At 41.3% G+C, this 15,986-nt stretch overlaps 1 protein-coding gene across 2 annotated transcripts in view; it reads right to left on the bottom strand.

Annotated features, from left to right (window-relative positions):
• Nucleotides 1–507: 507 nt before the first annotated feature.
• BEST3 (bestrophin 3) overlaps nt 508–15,986 on the bottom strand; it is a 50,183-nt gene continuing 34,704 nt past the window's right edge. Inside the window, exons 7-10 of one of the 2 annotated variants that reach the window (XM_029597203.1) lie at nt 11,051–11,203; nt 8,652–8,732; nt 3,360–3,511; nt 508–1,603 (exon numbers count right to left, since the gene is read on the bottom strand). In XM_029597203.1, coding sequence (XP_029453063.1) covers nt 751–1,603; nt 3,360–3,511; nt 8,652–8,732; nt 11,051–11,203 — 1,239 coding nt within the window. In that variant the 3' untranslated portion in view covers nt 508–750. The remainder of the gene's footprint in view (nt 1,604–3,359; nt 3,512–8,651; nt 8,733–11,050; nt 11,204–15,986) is intronic. The other variant, XM_029597204.1, reaches the window with a different exon arrangement.

Raw genomic sequence — 15,986 nt, 5'->3', positions numbered from 1 at the left:
TATGTAATTTATCCACTGAAGTTTGGGGATTGGCGGAATATAAATTGTTAAGGTAAATAAATAAAGTGAAGTATTTACTGTAAGCTCCTTTAATTGCACGTTTAATTTCATGCAAGAGTAATGCATTATAATTTTCTCAGCTCCCACCTCAGTATCTCCTGACTTTATTCCTGCTCCCAAGATGCAACGTGAATAGAAGAGGAAGAGGGGTAAAATTTGGCTGAAATATATATTCAGTGTGTGTGTGTGTGTGTGTGTATCTATATCTATCTATCTATCTATCTAGATAGCTAGATATACACACAGCGCTGCCAGTCCTTTGCAGAAATTACAGAAAACACCTAATCATGCCATCACTGCTTAGGACTCCTCCAAGTCTGAAGCGGGAGAAGGTCATCCCTGGCAGTCGGGATTGAGGTGCACCAGCAGGGCTGGGGGAGGCCTGTACCCTTTCCTGCCCATGTAATGCCTGGCTCTACCCCGTGCTCTTTATCAGTTGCTTTCATGAACACGCATGGAAATTTTATTACGGTTTGGGTTGAAAAGATAAAGAGTTATAAAACAATTGCTGCTTCAATCATATTGACTTTGAGTGTGCAAATGAAATAACTTGTCACTCACGCTACAGGGGCTAAATTCCTCAAATATAGTGGAGAACACCATTTGTCCTTCATTGGGGCTGTGGCATTGCTTTACTATTAAACAGAGCTTTAGTTCCAAAAACTAAACTAAAAGTTCTTGGCACTCTGGTTATAAGTTTTTTTCCTCCTCATTATTAAACTCTATAATGTCTGTTTCTTTAGCATCCAGGTGCTTTAATAAGTGAAACGTGCCTTCTGTCTCCTTAGGACCAGGCGTAGATGCCACGTCTTTCCCACAGCTGGATGAGTTTCTTTCTGAAGTTGCTAAAAGTGGGGCAGTGTCTACAGAACTCTGATTTGACCTTGAACTTGATTCCTTGCCGTCCCCTGTCCCACCTTTGTGTACATCAGTTGGTGTCTGACTCTCTGCCACGGGGTCTTGCTCAGACTTTCCTTCATTAGAAAGTGTCTGCTGGGGTTTGAAAGCATGAATGTTTGGATCAGATTTGCTCTGTAGAGGGTCTGTCGCTGTCTGCGAGACCAGAGGAACATTCGTTTGCAAGATTTCGTTGTGAGCGACAGACCTTGTGCTGGCAGCTGCAGTGGCGCTTGTCTGAGGGACTTGCAAAGTCTGGGTAGCTGGGGCTTCCTTTGGATTGGATTGTTGACTAGAAGATCTTTCAGATCTACTGACTTCTCGAATAGTTGATAGATCTCCCATCGTGGAAGGCAGTTTTGTATGCCTCTCAGCTTGTTCATGCCTTTTGGCATTTGCAATTAATGATCTCCCTCTTGCAGACACATCATGAGAGCCAGTGATGCCACTTGTGTCACTAGTTGGGAAAAAGACGTCGGATGTGTCGCTGTCTTGGCGGCTTATTATCCTTTTAGGAGTGTCAGGATTTTCATGAACACTCAAAAAACGTTTTACTCTTTTTAGCACTGACTGCTGTCGTCTGGGTCTGTCATGAACTTCATCCCAGAGAAAATCTTCACCTCGCAGAAAGACAGAATCTGGCAACCTGCAAGATTAAATGTCACACCCTAATGAAATCCAAATCCCCACAGTCTGACATTAAAGCACGAGTTAGGTCTGGCAGACATTTTCTTGGGGAGAACTACAAAGTAGTCTTATATTATTCTGTTTGCCACAATATATATTTTAAAATCAATATACAGAAAGGGCCACAAACGATTCCCACATTATATCTTATATATCCAAAAGGAAATCGAAATTCAAAAAATGTTTATCATGCCAAAAAAATTATTTTTATATTTTTCAATTTTTAATTGTTCGTTTTAATTTTTATATACCGCATCAGCAAGCCTGTCAACGTGTCTCAATAGTTTTTCTGAGACCGTCCAGACTTCTCAATCATTTGTGGTTTTTATAATATCAATTATATCTCTCAGGATTTAACAAAGTCTGTTATTTTCAAAGAATATTTTTTTTTATTAAAGAATATCCCGTTCACTTCTATATAATACTGCTGGCTCAGCAACAGCCAAAGTTTCGCATCATCTAGCTTCATCAGGAGCCTTAATGGTAAATCAGTAGTTGTTAACTTCTTCCAAAATGGTTTTAACGCCAAATATTCTTACATATTCTTTGAAAATAACAGACTTTGTTAAATCCTGAGAGATATAATTGATACTCTAAAAGCCGCAAATGGTTGAGAAGTCCGGACAGTCTCAGAAAAACTATTGAGACACGTTGACAGGCTTGCTGATGCGGTATATAAAAATTAAAACAATTAAAAATTGAAAAATATTAAAAAAAATAATTTTTTGGCATGATATTAAAAAATGTTTTGAATTTTGATTTTCCTTTAGGATATATTTTAAAATCAAGCAATTAACAAGAGCCAGAAATCCTTCTGGAGTGTTCTCTGCTTTGTGCTAGAGGTCAAAGGGTAGGGGGATGGTTGCAAGGACTCGAGGGCTTGAAATAGCACTCATGAGCAATCCTATTGCACTCAAGCAGCACAACTCCCAGCTGCTCAGAGGTTCACATCTGAAGAACAATTGGTGATCTATGTAAAATTAATTAGTGGACTCACTCCTATTCCAGGTGGACATAGGAAACCACCATCGTATTCTTGGTTTCCTATTGTCTGTTAAGTTCATCCTATTCATTCTTACTCATGTATCACCATCTTTACAATTTACGTGCTATGTCCTTTTTTTGTGCCATATAAATGCCAAAGTAAGTGAAATCTGTAAGATATTGATAGCCATGAACTTGGTAATTTTAAATGTTTGGCCTATTATGGCACCTAAGCTCAAAAGGTTCCCTATGGCTGTCAGAGACCTTTTCTATAGTCCAGACCAGTTAGGAAATGTAAAATAATTTAATGGTATTTGGATGCATTTTGCATATCTCCTGTTCCTGACTAACAGATTGCCCAGACTTTGTGTGCATCATTCTCTCTTACAAGGAAGCTGCATTTTACTTTTTTGTCAATGGTTCTTAAATAGTGAATTAGAAAACCAAATCTGTTAAATAATTACAGCTTCCAGTGATAGTGCTGAGGAATGAAACAATTATGTAAACTGTACCAAGGAACAGCAATAAAATCACCCAAAGCCAGGATACTTCAACGTGCTCGTGTCTGCGTCACCCCAAGCTGTGATCCCTTAACGTACTTATGTCAGTTTATGTTGTGTATATGCCTTGGTGGCACTGGTGGAAAGGACCAAAACAGTAAGATGTACTAGAAAACCTGCAATTATCCTGTAAATCAGTAACAAAAGCTTTATCAAATAGGTAACATTTACCCCATGTCAACAGTTGATCCCAGGAAGGAAGGAATGCAGTAATCAGCTGCTGCCAAAGTGTAGGGTGGTCGGACGTCAGAATCATTCCAATAAATATCTTTATTCATTTTTGGTAAGTTCATGTGCATTTCATCCACAGCCAAAAGAGAGACCTAGGGTCATATAAATGATAATGAGATGGTGTCATTAGCACAAGGGGTCCTCTTGCCTAGCCATCTTGTCATGTAGTTTTAACGCACTATTATGAATATTAATACAGCACTGGACCCCCCCCCCCCAATTATTATTATCACTCATTCTGATGTCAGAGACTGCAGTAAATAATTGCTTAATGAGGATTAGATGCTATGGGCCCATTATTCAAAGATATCCGCTTCTCTAAGTTATCTGGATATAACGTATCTGGATATCTTAGAAGGGATATTCAGCAGCTAGGCTGCTGAATATAACCGGATAAGTTGCATTTGGATAAGTTAGACCAGCTATGTAGGTCTAAAGTTATTTGATTAATTTGTCCAGATAAGGATGAATATAGGCACTTATCCAGTTAAGATAAGTTGCCTCGATCCGACCATTGCCCGGCCCCAAGTTATTTGGCTACCTACTTAGTCGGATAAATACTTATCCAGCTAGGAGGTGGCCGCTGAAGGTATCCGGATATTCAGCAGCTGCCACTTAGCCAGAAAAGTCCCTATTTATCTGGCTAAATAGTGATAAATATTGGCCCCTCTATATCAAGTGACAGGTTAGCACTCAGCAACAGCTACAGCTTCTGTCTCTGGGCGCTGTACTTCCCCCATCCTCCTTTGGATCTAGGGCTGAATCTTTTCTGAAAAGCGTCACAAAGCTGTTTGGGTGGTAGCACCATACACTCACTAAAAAAGGATCTATTTTGAATCTTTTATTCTAGAGGCAACTTGAATGAACTATGTGGATATGGGAGGGTTGTAGGAACTGCTGAGGGGTTCTGCTTGACAGGGAACCACTTGATATAGGAGTGTCACTGAGATGAAAAATCTGAGACTCTAGTGAATACTGCTTATCGATCGCAAAACCCTTGCATAAGAGCACCTACTCCAGGAAGGAATATGGGGACCATGAAATACAGAGCAAAAGCAATGGGGGGAGGGCATTGATCAATTGGATATGCAGATCAGTGTCAGTGATAGAATAGAGAGAAAACATCTACTTACTCTGTTGTTAAGAGTCTTAATTTTATTAGGAGTTCTGGCCAGAACCTTTTCAGACCTTAATGCTCTGTTTTCTGTTTTAATATATGTTAATTATTGTGTGCAGTTTATGTGCGTACACTGATAAAATACAGAAAGCAGGGCAATATGATTTCATCATCCCAGGGATAATGCAAGAACTGGTCGCCAGATCTGTGCAAACAATCTGCAGGCTGGACAATGGGGCAAAACCAGATTTCTTTGAGCATCTGATGAGATTAGTCAGCAAAGGTATGGAACACACTCTTACCATGCAGCACGTCTGACCATGCAGCACGTCTTACCATGCAGCACGTCTGACATTTATTTATTTAAAATGTCTTACAGTATATACTGCAAACTACAATAAGTATTGCTCATGGCGGTTTACAAAATAACATTCAAGTAAAAACAAAATAAGATCAAATACTTTACTTTAAAAACAACATACAATTAAATACAAAAGCATTAATTTCTGCATTCTGGCAAAGCATCATTATAACATAATCCAGCATCATTAAATAAGCAGCGAGGGGTTCTGGGTAACTTATTCAGATGTCAAACACCTTATTAAATAAATTAGTTTTAAGAACTCTTTTATATTTGTGGTAATGTGCAGGGAATCTGGTAACACGTTCCAGAGAATAGGGCCCGCCCTTGAAAAAGCTCGCTTCCTGGTGATATCAGGTCCTGCCAGTTTTAGAGTGGGAATGTCCAGTAGATTTTTATTTGTGGACATCAATTGCCTAGAAAGTTTGTATAATCGAAGCGATGTGCATAATCAGATAGATGAATCGTTATGAAGTAAGTTGAAAATCATTACTAATACCTTATTTTGGATACAGAATGTGATAGGTAGCTAATGTAAGGAAGAAATAATGGGAGAAATATGTTTCCAATGGCCTGAATTTGTTAAAATGTAGGCACTGAATTTTGAATCAATTGCAATAGCTGAATTGTGCATGTTGGTAATCCTAGATATAAGACAGGCAAAAAGAGAATTTGAAATGAAGTTGGCCATAAAGGCAAACACTCATAAAAGAAACTTTTTAAAATATATCCGAAGCAAGAAACCTGTGAGGGAGTCGATTGGACCATTAGATGACCAAGGGGTTAAAGGGGCTCTTAGGAAAGATAAGGCCATTGCAGAAAGACTAAATGAATTCTTTGCTTCTGTGTTTATTAATGAGGATGTTGGGGAGATACCAGTTCCTGAGATGGGTTTCAGGGGTGATGAGTCAGAAGAACTGAACGAAATCACTGTGAACCTGGAAGATGTAGTAGGCCAGATTGACAAATTAAAGAGTGGCAAATCACCTGGACCAGATGGTATGCATCCTAGGGTACTGAAGGAACTAGAAAATGAAATTTCAGATCTATTAGTAAAAATCTGTAACCTATCATTAAAATCATCCATTGTACCTGAAGACTGGAGGGTGGCCAATGTAACCCCAATATTTATAAAAGGCACCAGGGGTGATCCAGGTAACTATAGACCAGTGAGCCTGACTTCAGTGCCGGGAAAAATAATGGAAACTATTCTCAAGATCAAAATCGTAGAGCATATAGAAAGACATGGTTTAAAGGAACACAGTCAACATGGATTTACCCAAGGGAAGTCTTGCCTAATAAATCTGCTTCATTTTTTTGAAGGGGTTAATAAACATGTGGATAAAGGTGAACCGGTAGATGTAATGTATTTGGATTTTCAGAAGGCGTTTGACAAAGTCCCTCATGAGAGGCTTCTAAGAAAACTAAAAAGTCATGGGATAGGAGGCGATGTCCATTTGTGGATTACAAACTGGTTAAAAGACAGGGAAACAGAGTAGGATTAAATGGTCAATTTTCTCAGTGGAAAAGGGTAAACAGTGGAGTGCCTCAGGGATCTGTACTTGGACCGGTGCTATTAATTGCATCAGAAGCATGGGATCTTCTTAGTGTTTGGGTAATTACCAGGTTCTTGTGGCCTGGCTTGGCCTCTGTTGGAAACAGGATGCTGGGCTTGATGGACCCTTGGTCTGACCCAGCATGGCAATTTCTTATGTTTTTATGTTCTTAAAGAATTACAGTAATCAAGGTTGGTCAAAATCAGGGCCATGAGGAAATAGTTTGTATGCAGTAAAGGTTTTAGCTGCTTTAACATGTCTATTTTATAAAAAGATGATTTTACCATGGATGATATGTATGTTTCATTGATAGTTCTAAGTCTAACATAACCCCTAAGTTTTGTGCTTTTAGTACAATCGGATTACATTGACTCAATAGTGAGTGAATTTGGTGGATGGTGTGTTGGGTTGTTTATCACTGATAAGAACATTATTTCAGTTTTAACTGTATTGAGTTTGTCTAATATGGGATAACCACATTTTAACTGAATTTATGCATAGTAATGCAATGGGTGGAGTATTAGATCAGGAAGAATTGTAAGGAATGAAAAACTGAATGTCAGTGTAAATTTTGAAATTTACGTCAAGACCAGAGAAAAGTTAACCTAATGGAGATAAGAACATAAGAACATGCCATACTGGGTCAGACCAAGGGTCCATCAAGCCCAGCATCCTGTTTCCCACAGTGGCCAATCCAGGCCATAAGAACCTGGCAAGTACCCAAAAACTAAGTCTATTCCATGTTACTGCTGCTAGTAATAGCAGTGGCTATTTTCTAAGTCAACTCAGTTAATAGCAGGTAATGGACTTCTCCTCCAAGAACTTATCCAATCCTTTTTTAAACACAGCTACACTAACTGCACTAACCACATCCTCTGGCAACACATTCTGCACTGTCTGCAGGGCCCTGAGGTTAGTTCGCCAGCACATCTTGTGTTCTGTTGAAGAGTGATGCAGAAAGTGCTGAGCCTTGAGGTAGTCCAGATGCAATTTCATACCAGTTAGATTTGTATGAGCCAATCCTTATTTGTTGAGTTTGGTTGAGTAAATAAGAGGTGAATCATTGAAGTACAGTCCCAGTAAATGCCAATAGTTTTTAATCATGTTAGAAGAATATTGTGATTGATAGTGTCCAACAAACCAAGATGTAGTCAGTGTTGGAATTGAAGCCACATCTGATAATGTCAAAAGATGACAATAGCAGTGTTTCAATGCAATGGCCTTGCCTGAAACCATGCTAGTTGGGGTTTTGAATCAAATTATCATTAATGTACTCTGTCAGTTGATACAGTACAACAGATTCAATCATTTTTACAATTGTAGTTAAAGATGCAATGGGACGATAACTTGTGTAGTCTAATGGGTCAGTTATTGTTTCTTTAAGAATTGGTCAAACTTGCAGAAGGAAGAATTTATTTTTTTTAACTTTTTATATACCGAAGTTCCTGTATAGAATACATATCACACCGGTTTACATAAGAACTGAACTGTCGCCTGGGGGCGAGTACAAAGAACATGAGATACAAATAACTTGTAACATAGTGTGAACAAGAACCTAGAGCTATACATATACATGGTGGGAGAGTTACAACGGGGGTAAAGAGCATAATACATATAAGAACGAATAGCCAAAAGAATGATTGACATGATGGGATCAAGAGAGGATCTGAGTAGTTTGCTCTGTGACCTGGGATGGGAGAGAAGAATCCAGTAGACAGGAGTTCTATCAGTATTACTCAATCAGTTGCTTTCCCCCAGTGCACTCGAAAGGAATTGTATAACTATACTTGGTTGCTGTTCCTTAGTTTCTAGATCTGGGTGGGATTGCCTAAGAAATATGCACTGAAGTGGGTTTTATAATAAATTTACTGGAATTTGGAAATGGTTCTGCTCTGTGGTCTTTTATAGTTCTGTAAGTGTTGTGGCGTGTAAAAGTCCATGTAAAATTGCTTTTATAGTTCTGTAAGTGTTGTGGCGAGTAAAAGTCCATGTAAAATTGCTTTTATAGTTCTGTAAGTGTTGTGGTGTGTAAAAGTCCATATAAAATTGCTTTTGCCTGCACAATTTTCAAATGGCCATTTGTGTGCATACGGGGCTTTGAACATTCACCCCAAAATGTATTAAAGCATTGAGAAAATTACATTTCATACTATTTTTGTACTTTTGTTTGTGGTATTTATCAGAAAGGTGTACTTAACCTGCAGATTTCTGTCGATGCACCAGTTGGTTTCAAAATCGTCATCATCCTCACCAAAGGGATTGATAAGCTGCTCCGCCACCTACCGTCCACACAATCCAACACAAAGCATTAGCGACTTGCCGTCAATTGATTCCTCCTTTGTCACTGGCACTCCCAAGTACTGCAGAGTTAATACACGGCAGGGCCCTATCTTTTGTAATTTTTTTACATAATTGTATTTATGTTTAGAACCAATCATTCAAGTTGATTAGTTGCCATTGATTATCCAATTAAAAAAAATATTAAACAAGATGTTAATCCTCCTGCTTTTGGCAATAATCGTAATGTAATCATATTCCCAATGGGGTTGAGTGGCGGGGCACGAAACAGCCTCTCCTTCCCCATCAGCCCCCATATTTTTACAGGGTCTCAGCCTAAGCCAAGAAGGCACCATACTGGTTAATAACCAAGACCCTACCCTTGGATCTTAGCCAGATGGTTGAGAAGTAATCACCCAAGCCTGCTGCAGTTTGCCTGATCCACAGGGTGTGGTTCTCAGTCACTTGCCAGCATGAAGGAAGCCTTGGCCATCCCTTGATCAGAGCTCTACTGCACTCAGACTAAAAAAGATGAACTGAAATAGGTCAGCAAACAGTACAGAAAATGTTTTATTACAAATTGGGGAGCTATGGTAGCATGCAAATAAAATAGTGGTCAACTTTACTCCAGTTTGCTTATCGTGACAGAATTCAATTCAGAGGGTAAGTGGATAGCATGCACTTTACATTTTTTTTTTTTATAGCTGTCAGTACTCTGTGTACTCTTGCACAGCGGGAGCTCTTGGAATGATGCCACTGATATCATTTTACAGAGGAATCGAGTTACAGCTCCAAGAGTTTCCTGAGCCCAGGCAGGCGTAAGCACATCTGTCCAGCAGCACGCAGTGGGGCACAGGGCAATGCAGGATAAAAAGTAAACCTGGATGTGGTGCCATGTAAGATGCCACAGGTCAAATGTTTGTATTTATAAAGGAATGAACTGCAAAAGAGGGAGAAATTAGATGGAAAATGATGTTTTCTAAACCAATTCAACAGTTTGTTTCTTAGGTACATCTGCTTTAAGGTAATTTCATTGGATGGTTCACTTGACCACATCACTATATAATGTTAGTATATGATCTTTACTACGTTTCTCCATTTTAGAATTTGCAATAAAAAAAATGCACATGAATTAGCACTTAAAACAGTGCATTTAAAATAAAAAATTTTGTTGGGCATTACCTAAGTCAGTACCTTGGATCTTAAACTCATTTGGTTGGGGGATCCCCTATAAACATCTAAATGGGATAGGCCACACGGCCAATCTTTTCTAACCCTCTCTCTCTAGAACAGCTGCTGGCACCACAGGGCTCTCTAAGTTTAAGTTGCCTGTCTCTCTGTAGTTTCATGCTGGTCTCAGTTTCACGAGATCAGCGTGAGAATACAGGCACTCGTGCAGCTCAAACTCACAGACAGCCAAGCGCACCGTTCTGTTTTGGCCTGAAAGAAAGCCAGTCTGTTTACCTCCAGGACCCCATGCCCAGCAAGCCAGACTGGTTTCTTTCAGGCCGAAAGAGAACAGTGCGCTCAGCTGAGCGCACCGTTTAGCCCCCATTTGGCTACGAGTTTTTGACACGCTATTATTACCCCTTATACTGTAAGGGGTGGTAATAGCACATGGAAAACGTGCGGCCAACCCCCTCCCCCCCCATAACTAATAGCGCTCATCACAGGCTCATCAACATGCATTTGCATATTAGTCAGTCACCTGCAATACAGAAAGTAAAATGTGCAGCCAAGCCGCCAAAGGCAGGAGTTAAATTTCGGCCGGCATCAGGAACTTGTACAGAAAAGCAGAAAAAATTGCTTTTCTGTACAGCCCAAAAATTTAAAAAAAAAAAAGATCTGCCCATGGCCCGCGGGTTGGAAAACAGACACTCAACTTTGCCGGCGTCCGTTTTCTGAACCCATGGTTGTCAGCGGGTTCGACAACCGACGCCGGTAAAATTAAGCATCGGCTGTCAGACACGCTGACAGCCGCCGCCTCCTTATGAGCAAGGGTCCGAATTTAAATAAAGAATCGCGTGCCCAGGAGAGCGGGCACTCACCACGGAGCGCCAGCACTCCCGCGGACTTTATTGAATGGGCCTGTTTGGGAGGTAGGCTGGAGAAGGAGGGGGTTGGAGGCAGACTGGCTTGCTGGGGAGGGAAGATGGAGGCAGGCAATCTGGCTGATTGTGGGGGGGGGGAGTGGATGTTGGTTGATTTGGCCTCCCCTCCCAACCAAAAATGTGTTCTGCTGCCCCCGGGTTGCACGTCACCTTTTTTTTCCGTGATAAAGGCTCCGACGACCTACAAACGAAGCCCAAGATGTTCTTACCTTGAGCCAGCCTGCGTAGAAGAAGAACTGCAGGAGAGTAAAGATGGGAACATACAGATCCAGGTCGTGCCCCGCATAGGCCTGTGAAGGGTCCAAGAACTGCCGTCCAATCAAGCACGCAAAGAAGAAGGTGTACACCGCGAGGGTAACAACCTGAAAAAAAAACACAACCCCAAAACAAAACAAAGGCCGCCATCTAAACTCGCAAACCAGAGAGCAGGTGGAGCAGGCTCATCCTCGGCCTAGGCAAACCCTGTTTAAAGAAATGCCACCCTTCAGGAAAGGCTTTACCTACAGCGTGAGAAACCCCTCACCAGGTGTACTAGCACTTACTTAATATCACAAACCAAAGGCAATACAAAAGGGGAGAAATAGTCTTTTCTATTTTAAATATTCTCTATAGTGAATGTTATTTTTTTTTTTCACTGCAGGCATGGGCTCATCCGAAGCTGGGACTTCGGGTTAAAAGTTTGGGTAACACCCGCCCTTACTGTGTTGAAACGGTTTTTATTAATTTTTCAACACCCACCCTTCTGAATGTTATTCTCTTTCCGCAGTTCAGAATGTGTTTCGTACAATGTGTCTCAGTATGCAGGACTGCTCTCTGTTCCTGCCCCGGCTGAGCTGCCTCTTGTCTCTCTGGGATTACTATTCAAATAACAGAACAAGTTTCTTGAATAATTTCATTCTTATTCCTGAGGTTGACGCTGTCCTCCCATTTGCATTACTTTGTAAGTTTTTTTTCTTTCTTTGGAATGTAACAAATTATTATAGTTAAAAAAATTGTAAATTGTTATGCATTAATATTAAAGTCAAACCACTCTTTGTTACAGAAACATGATGAGAAATAATATTGAAAAATCATATTAGAAAAAAAACAATATCATAAGCATACAATTATTGTTTCTCATGAAAAGAGGGGGAGGAAGAGACTAGAGAAGACGGCAAAAAAAAGAAACAATTGTGGTATAAAATCCTAACTTAGCCATCAAAGAAATTCATCACACCGCAACGCTTGGGAGCTGGAGTAGAAGGAATTAATTTCCTAGCATCTAAAATTACTCAGATACAGAGAAATGGGGAGTTAAATGTAATTTTCCTTTCTTTGAGTTAATTGTAAACCGGCGTGATGTGTTCCTCGAATGTCGGTATATTAAAAGTTCATAAATAAATAAATGGAATATTTGCTTTCATTCTGTGGGCAACTTCTCCATGCCTGCTTCCATGGTAGAAAATGGATATAAGATGTTATACCACTCCATCAAGGGTGGAGAACTGGCTTCTGAATAGTAGTCCTTCGTGTTGGAGGCGATGCTCTGCTAAGGGTGGACTTAACCAAAAATATGTGAGTTTTGGAGTGAATGTAAGAAGCTAGGACACAGGACATATGGCTGTGAGGTGGGCCATGCCTGGATTTAAATAATGCTGAACAGCGCTTACTCTCATTTTGTGTAGTTGTGGCCAGAATGCGGGTGGCTGCACAGTGGAAAAGTTGTGGGGGTCCCAGTTATTGCCCAGGTGATAGCTAAATTGAAAAAAAGAGTTCAGTACCTGGGAAAAAAAAAAAAGCAAAACTCACAGCCATCAGACGTGATGCTCTGACGAAATATTCTACTTTCAAAAAGTGGAAAGGCTGGATTTTCTCTGACCAATTTGAAAGGATTAGTATCAGGAATAAAGTTAGGGTAATTAAGGGGTGAGGGCAGGAAGGGGGGATAGGGGAGGGAAGATTAGAAGAGGTCTTATTTGAAATGTGAAAATTTCGTGGGTACATGCTGTCTGTACGTTTGGTGAAATTATGTTTTAAATATTTGGCTGTTTCTTTTCCTGTATTCCTGGCTATCAGGCTGCTTTGTTCTGTTGTTATATTATATCCACAATAAAGTGTTATTTAAAAAAAAAAAATAATAATAATAATAATCTCAGTTGCTCTGGAACATAAGAAACATAGGTATCAGTATTATACTTTATCACACATTTGCATGAACAAGACAAAGCAAAAGCCGCCCTTCAAGTACACGTCTCCTGACTCAGGGCAGGAGACCCCCCTCTCTCTCCTGCGTGACTTCGGCTCAGTCAGCATAAATTCTCACTGCTTGACCAAAAAAACTAGTACTCGTATTTTTTAAATATAAGCACCATAACAGCGCTTAAATCCTGGTCAAACAAAGGATGCCGGTAGCCCTCTCACTAACTTCAGGGGAAGATCTTTCCAGAAAAGATGTGGAATCCTGCATATCTACTGGGGACTGTAAAGATACTTCATTCTGAGGCCTCGAATGCCCCGCCATAGGTAGAAAATATATTTTATTCAGTGGATGAACTACTTCTTCTAACGTGCAAGACCTCGCATAAACATTTTTTTTAAACATCTCGTGTGGCAGTTCTCACACTACACTGGGAAAATTCAAAAGACTTAGATTTAAATGTTTATATGATTTTCAATAAACGCCAGCTTCCTTGAGAAAATGGAGAAATTACTTACCTGATAATTTCATTTTCCTTAGTGTAGACCAGAGCTTTCCAAACTGTGTGTCGGGACACATTAGTGTGTCGCCTGCAGTGTGCAGGTGTGTCGCGCAAACGTAGCACATTAAAACCCGGTCCACATAGCCACTCCTCTCCAGGTCACGCACAGGTGATGGCACGTGATGCCGCGCCGTCAACTCCGACGCAAGTTTGGGCTTTTTTTTCTAGCAATTCGCTTTTTTTTTTCAGTTCGCGGGTTGCTTATTATTGGGCGATTTTTGCTGTCAATCGCGTTTTTTTGGGCTTGGTGGGTGGGACTTTAGACCAGCTGTCCCTGTCATTGGCTGCTGCTGCTGATGAGGCCTGCCACCAGGAGCACGTGGGCAAACAAGTACTGCAAGCAACAATGTCTGGTGATCATGGAAGGTGTTATGCACCACGGCAGGCTTGAACTCTGAAGGGAGTGAAGCACTGAACTGGCAACAATCAAAAAGAAGAGGTACATGAGTGTGGGGGCCAGACATGTGCTGGGGGGGGGGGGGGGGGGGAGAGAGAGATGAGTGTGTGGGGAACAGACATGCTTGGGGGGTAGAGAGATGAGTGTGTGGGGGACAGACATTGTTACTCAAATTATAACAATAACATTAATCTTGGAAAATTATATATTTTTAATATAAATGAAAGGTTTTCATGAGATAGGTTGTGTTGTGAAACATTTTATTTATGTATATATTTAAGGAAACATACATACATTGTCAAAATATGTTTCGTTCGTTTAACCTTTAACCTCTGGTTTGCTAGTAGACTGAATTACTGTGTCTTGAAATTATGTTTGTCTAAAAAGTGTGTCACCAACATAAAAGGTTTGGAAAGCTGTGGTGTAGACAGATGGACTCAGGACCAATGGGTATAGTGTACTCCTGTTAGCAGTTGGAGACGGAGTCAGATTTCAATCTGACATCAGCACTACATACATATATCCATGCACGAGGCTCTGTTCCTCAGTTTTCTCCTCGAAAAGCAATTATGGATATATGTGTGTTTGGATAATTTTGATTCATTTGGTTAACTTGATTAACATGAAACTTGATTACTCAGATTGGATGACGAGGTTTCTAGCTGGAGACCGCTAGGGCGCAGACACCTGGTAATATGGGTGTCTGAACTAGAAATAATAGTTGGCTTACCCGTGCTTGTGTTTCACTTGGGGGGAGGTTCCCCCGGGGCTTCTTGATTGTGAGCCAGCCATGGGCGGGGGGTACTGAGTCCATCTGTCTACACTAAGGAAAATGAAATTATCAAGTAAGTAATTTCTCCATTTCCTAGCGTGTAGCAGATGGACTCAGGACCAATGGGATGTACAAAAGCTACTCCTGAACTGGGCGGAAGGCTGCCCGTGGGCCATTTAGTACTGCCCTAGCGAATGCTGTGTCCTTCTTGGCCTGAACATCCAGGCGATAGAATCTAGAGAAGGTGTGGATGGAGGACCATGTTGCCGCCCGACAGATCTATGCAGGTGACAGCATCTTGGTTTCTGCCCAGGACACTGCTTGGGCCCTTGTGGAATGGGCCTTGACTTGTAGAGGAGGGGGCTTGCCTGCCTCTACATAGGCCGCCTTGATTACTTCTTTGATCCAGCAGGCGATGGTTGCCCGCAAGGCCGCTTCCCCTTGCTTCTTCCCGCTGTGAAGAATGAACAGATGGTCTGTCTTTCGTAGAGGTTCCGATCTTTCCAGGTATCAGACTAGGAGTTTGCCGATATTCAGGTGATGAAAAAGGTGTGAGTCTTCCAAGACCTTATGCTCGACTGGAGATGGCAGCGAGATGGTTTGGTTTAGATGGAAGTGAGAAACCACCTTTGGCAGGAAGGAGGGTACAGTGCGCAGCTGTATGGATCCCAGCGTGAATCTGAGGAATGGCTCCCGGCATGATAGTGCTTGAAGTTCAGAGATTCGACGGGCTGAGCAGATTGCCACGAGGAACGCAGTCTTCAAGGTCAGGAGCCGTAGGGACAGACCGCAAGTTGGTCTGAATGAGGCTCCTGCTAGGAAGTCTAACACTAGATTTAGATTCCATAGGGGTATCGGCCACTTTAGAGGTGGTCGAATGTGCTTGACCCCTTTTAAGAAGCGGGAGATGTCTGGGTGGACTGCTAGGCTGCTGCCGTCCACCCTGGATCTGAAGCTGGCCAGGGCGGCCAGTTGTACCTCGATGGAGTTGAGCGACAACCCTTTGTTCACGCAGTCCTGCAGAAATTCCAGGATCATGGGGATTCGGACTGTCCGTGGAAGGATGTCGCTGTCCTCGCACCAGGCTTCGAATATTCTCCATACTCATATATATGTTAAGGAGGTGGAGAACTTGCGGGCTCGGAGCAGTGTGTCTATCACTGGTCCTGAGTATCCACTCTTTTTCAGATGAGTCCTCTCAATGGCCAGACCGTAAGCAAGAATCTCGTGGGTCTTCG

Source organism: Rhinatrema bivittatum, chromosome 4 (genome assembly GCF_901001135.1).
Source record: "Rhinatrema bivittatum chromosome 4, aRhiBiv1.1, whole genome shotgun sequence".
NCBI lineage: Eukaryota > Metazoa > Chordata > Amphibia > Gymnophiona > Rhinatrematidae > Rhinatrema > Rhinatrema bivittatum.
This window is presented reverse-complemented; position numbering and strand designations above follow the sequence as displayed.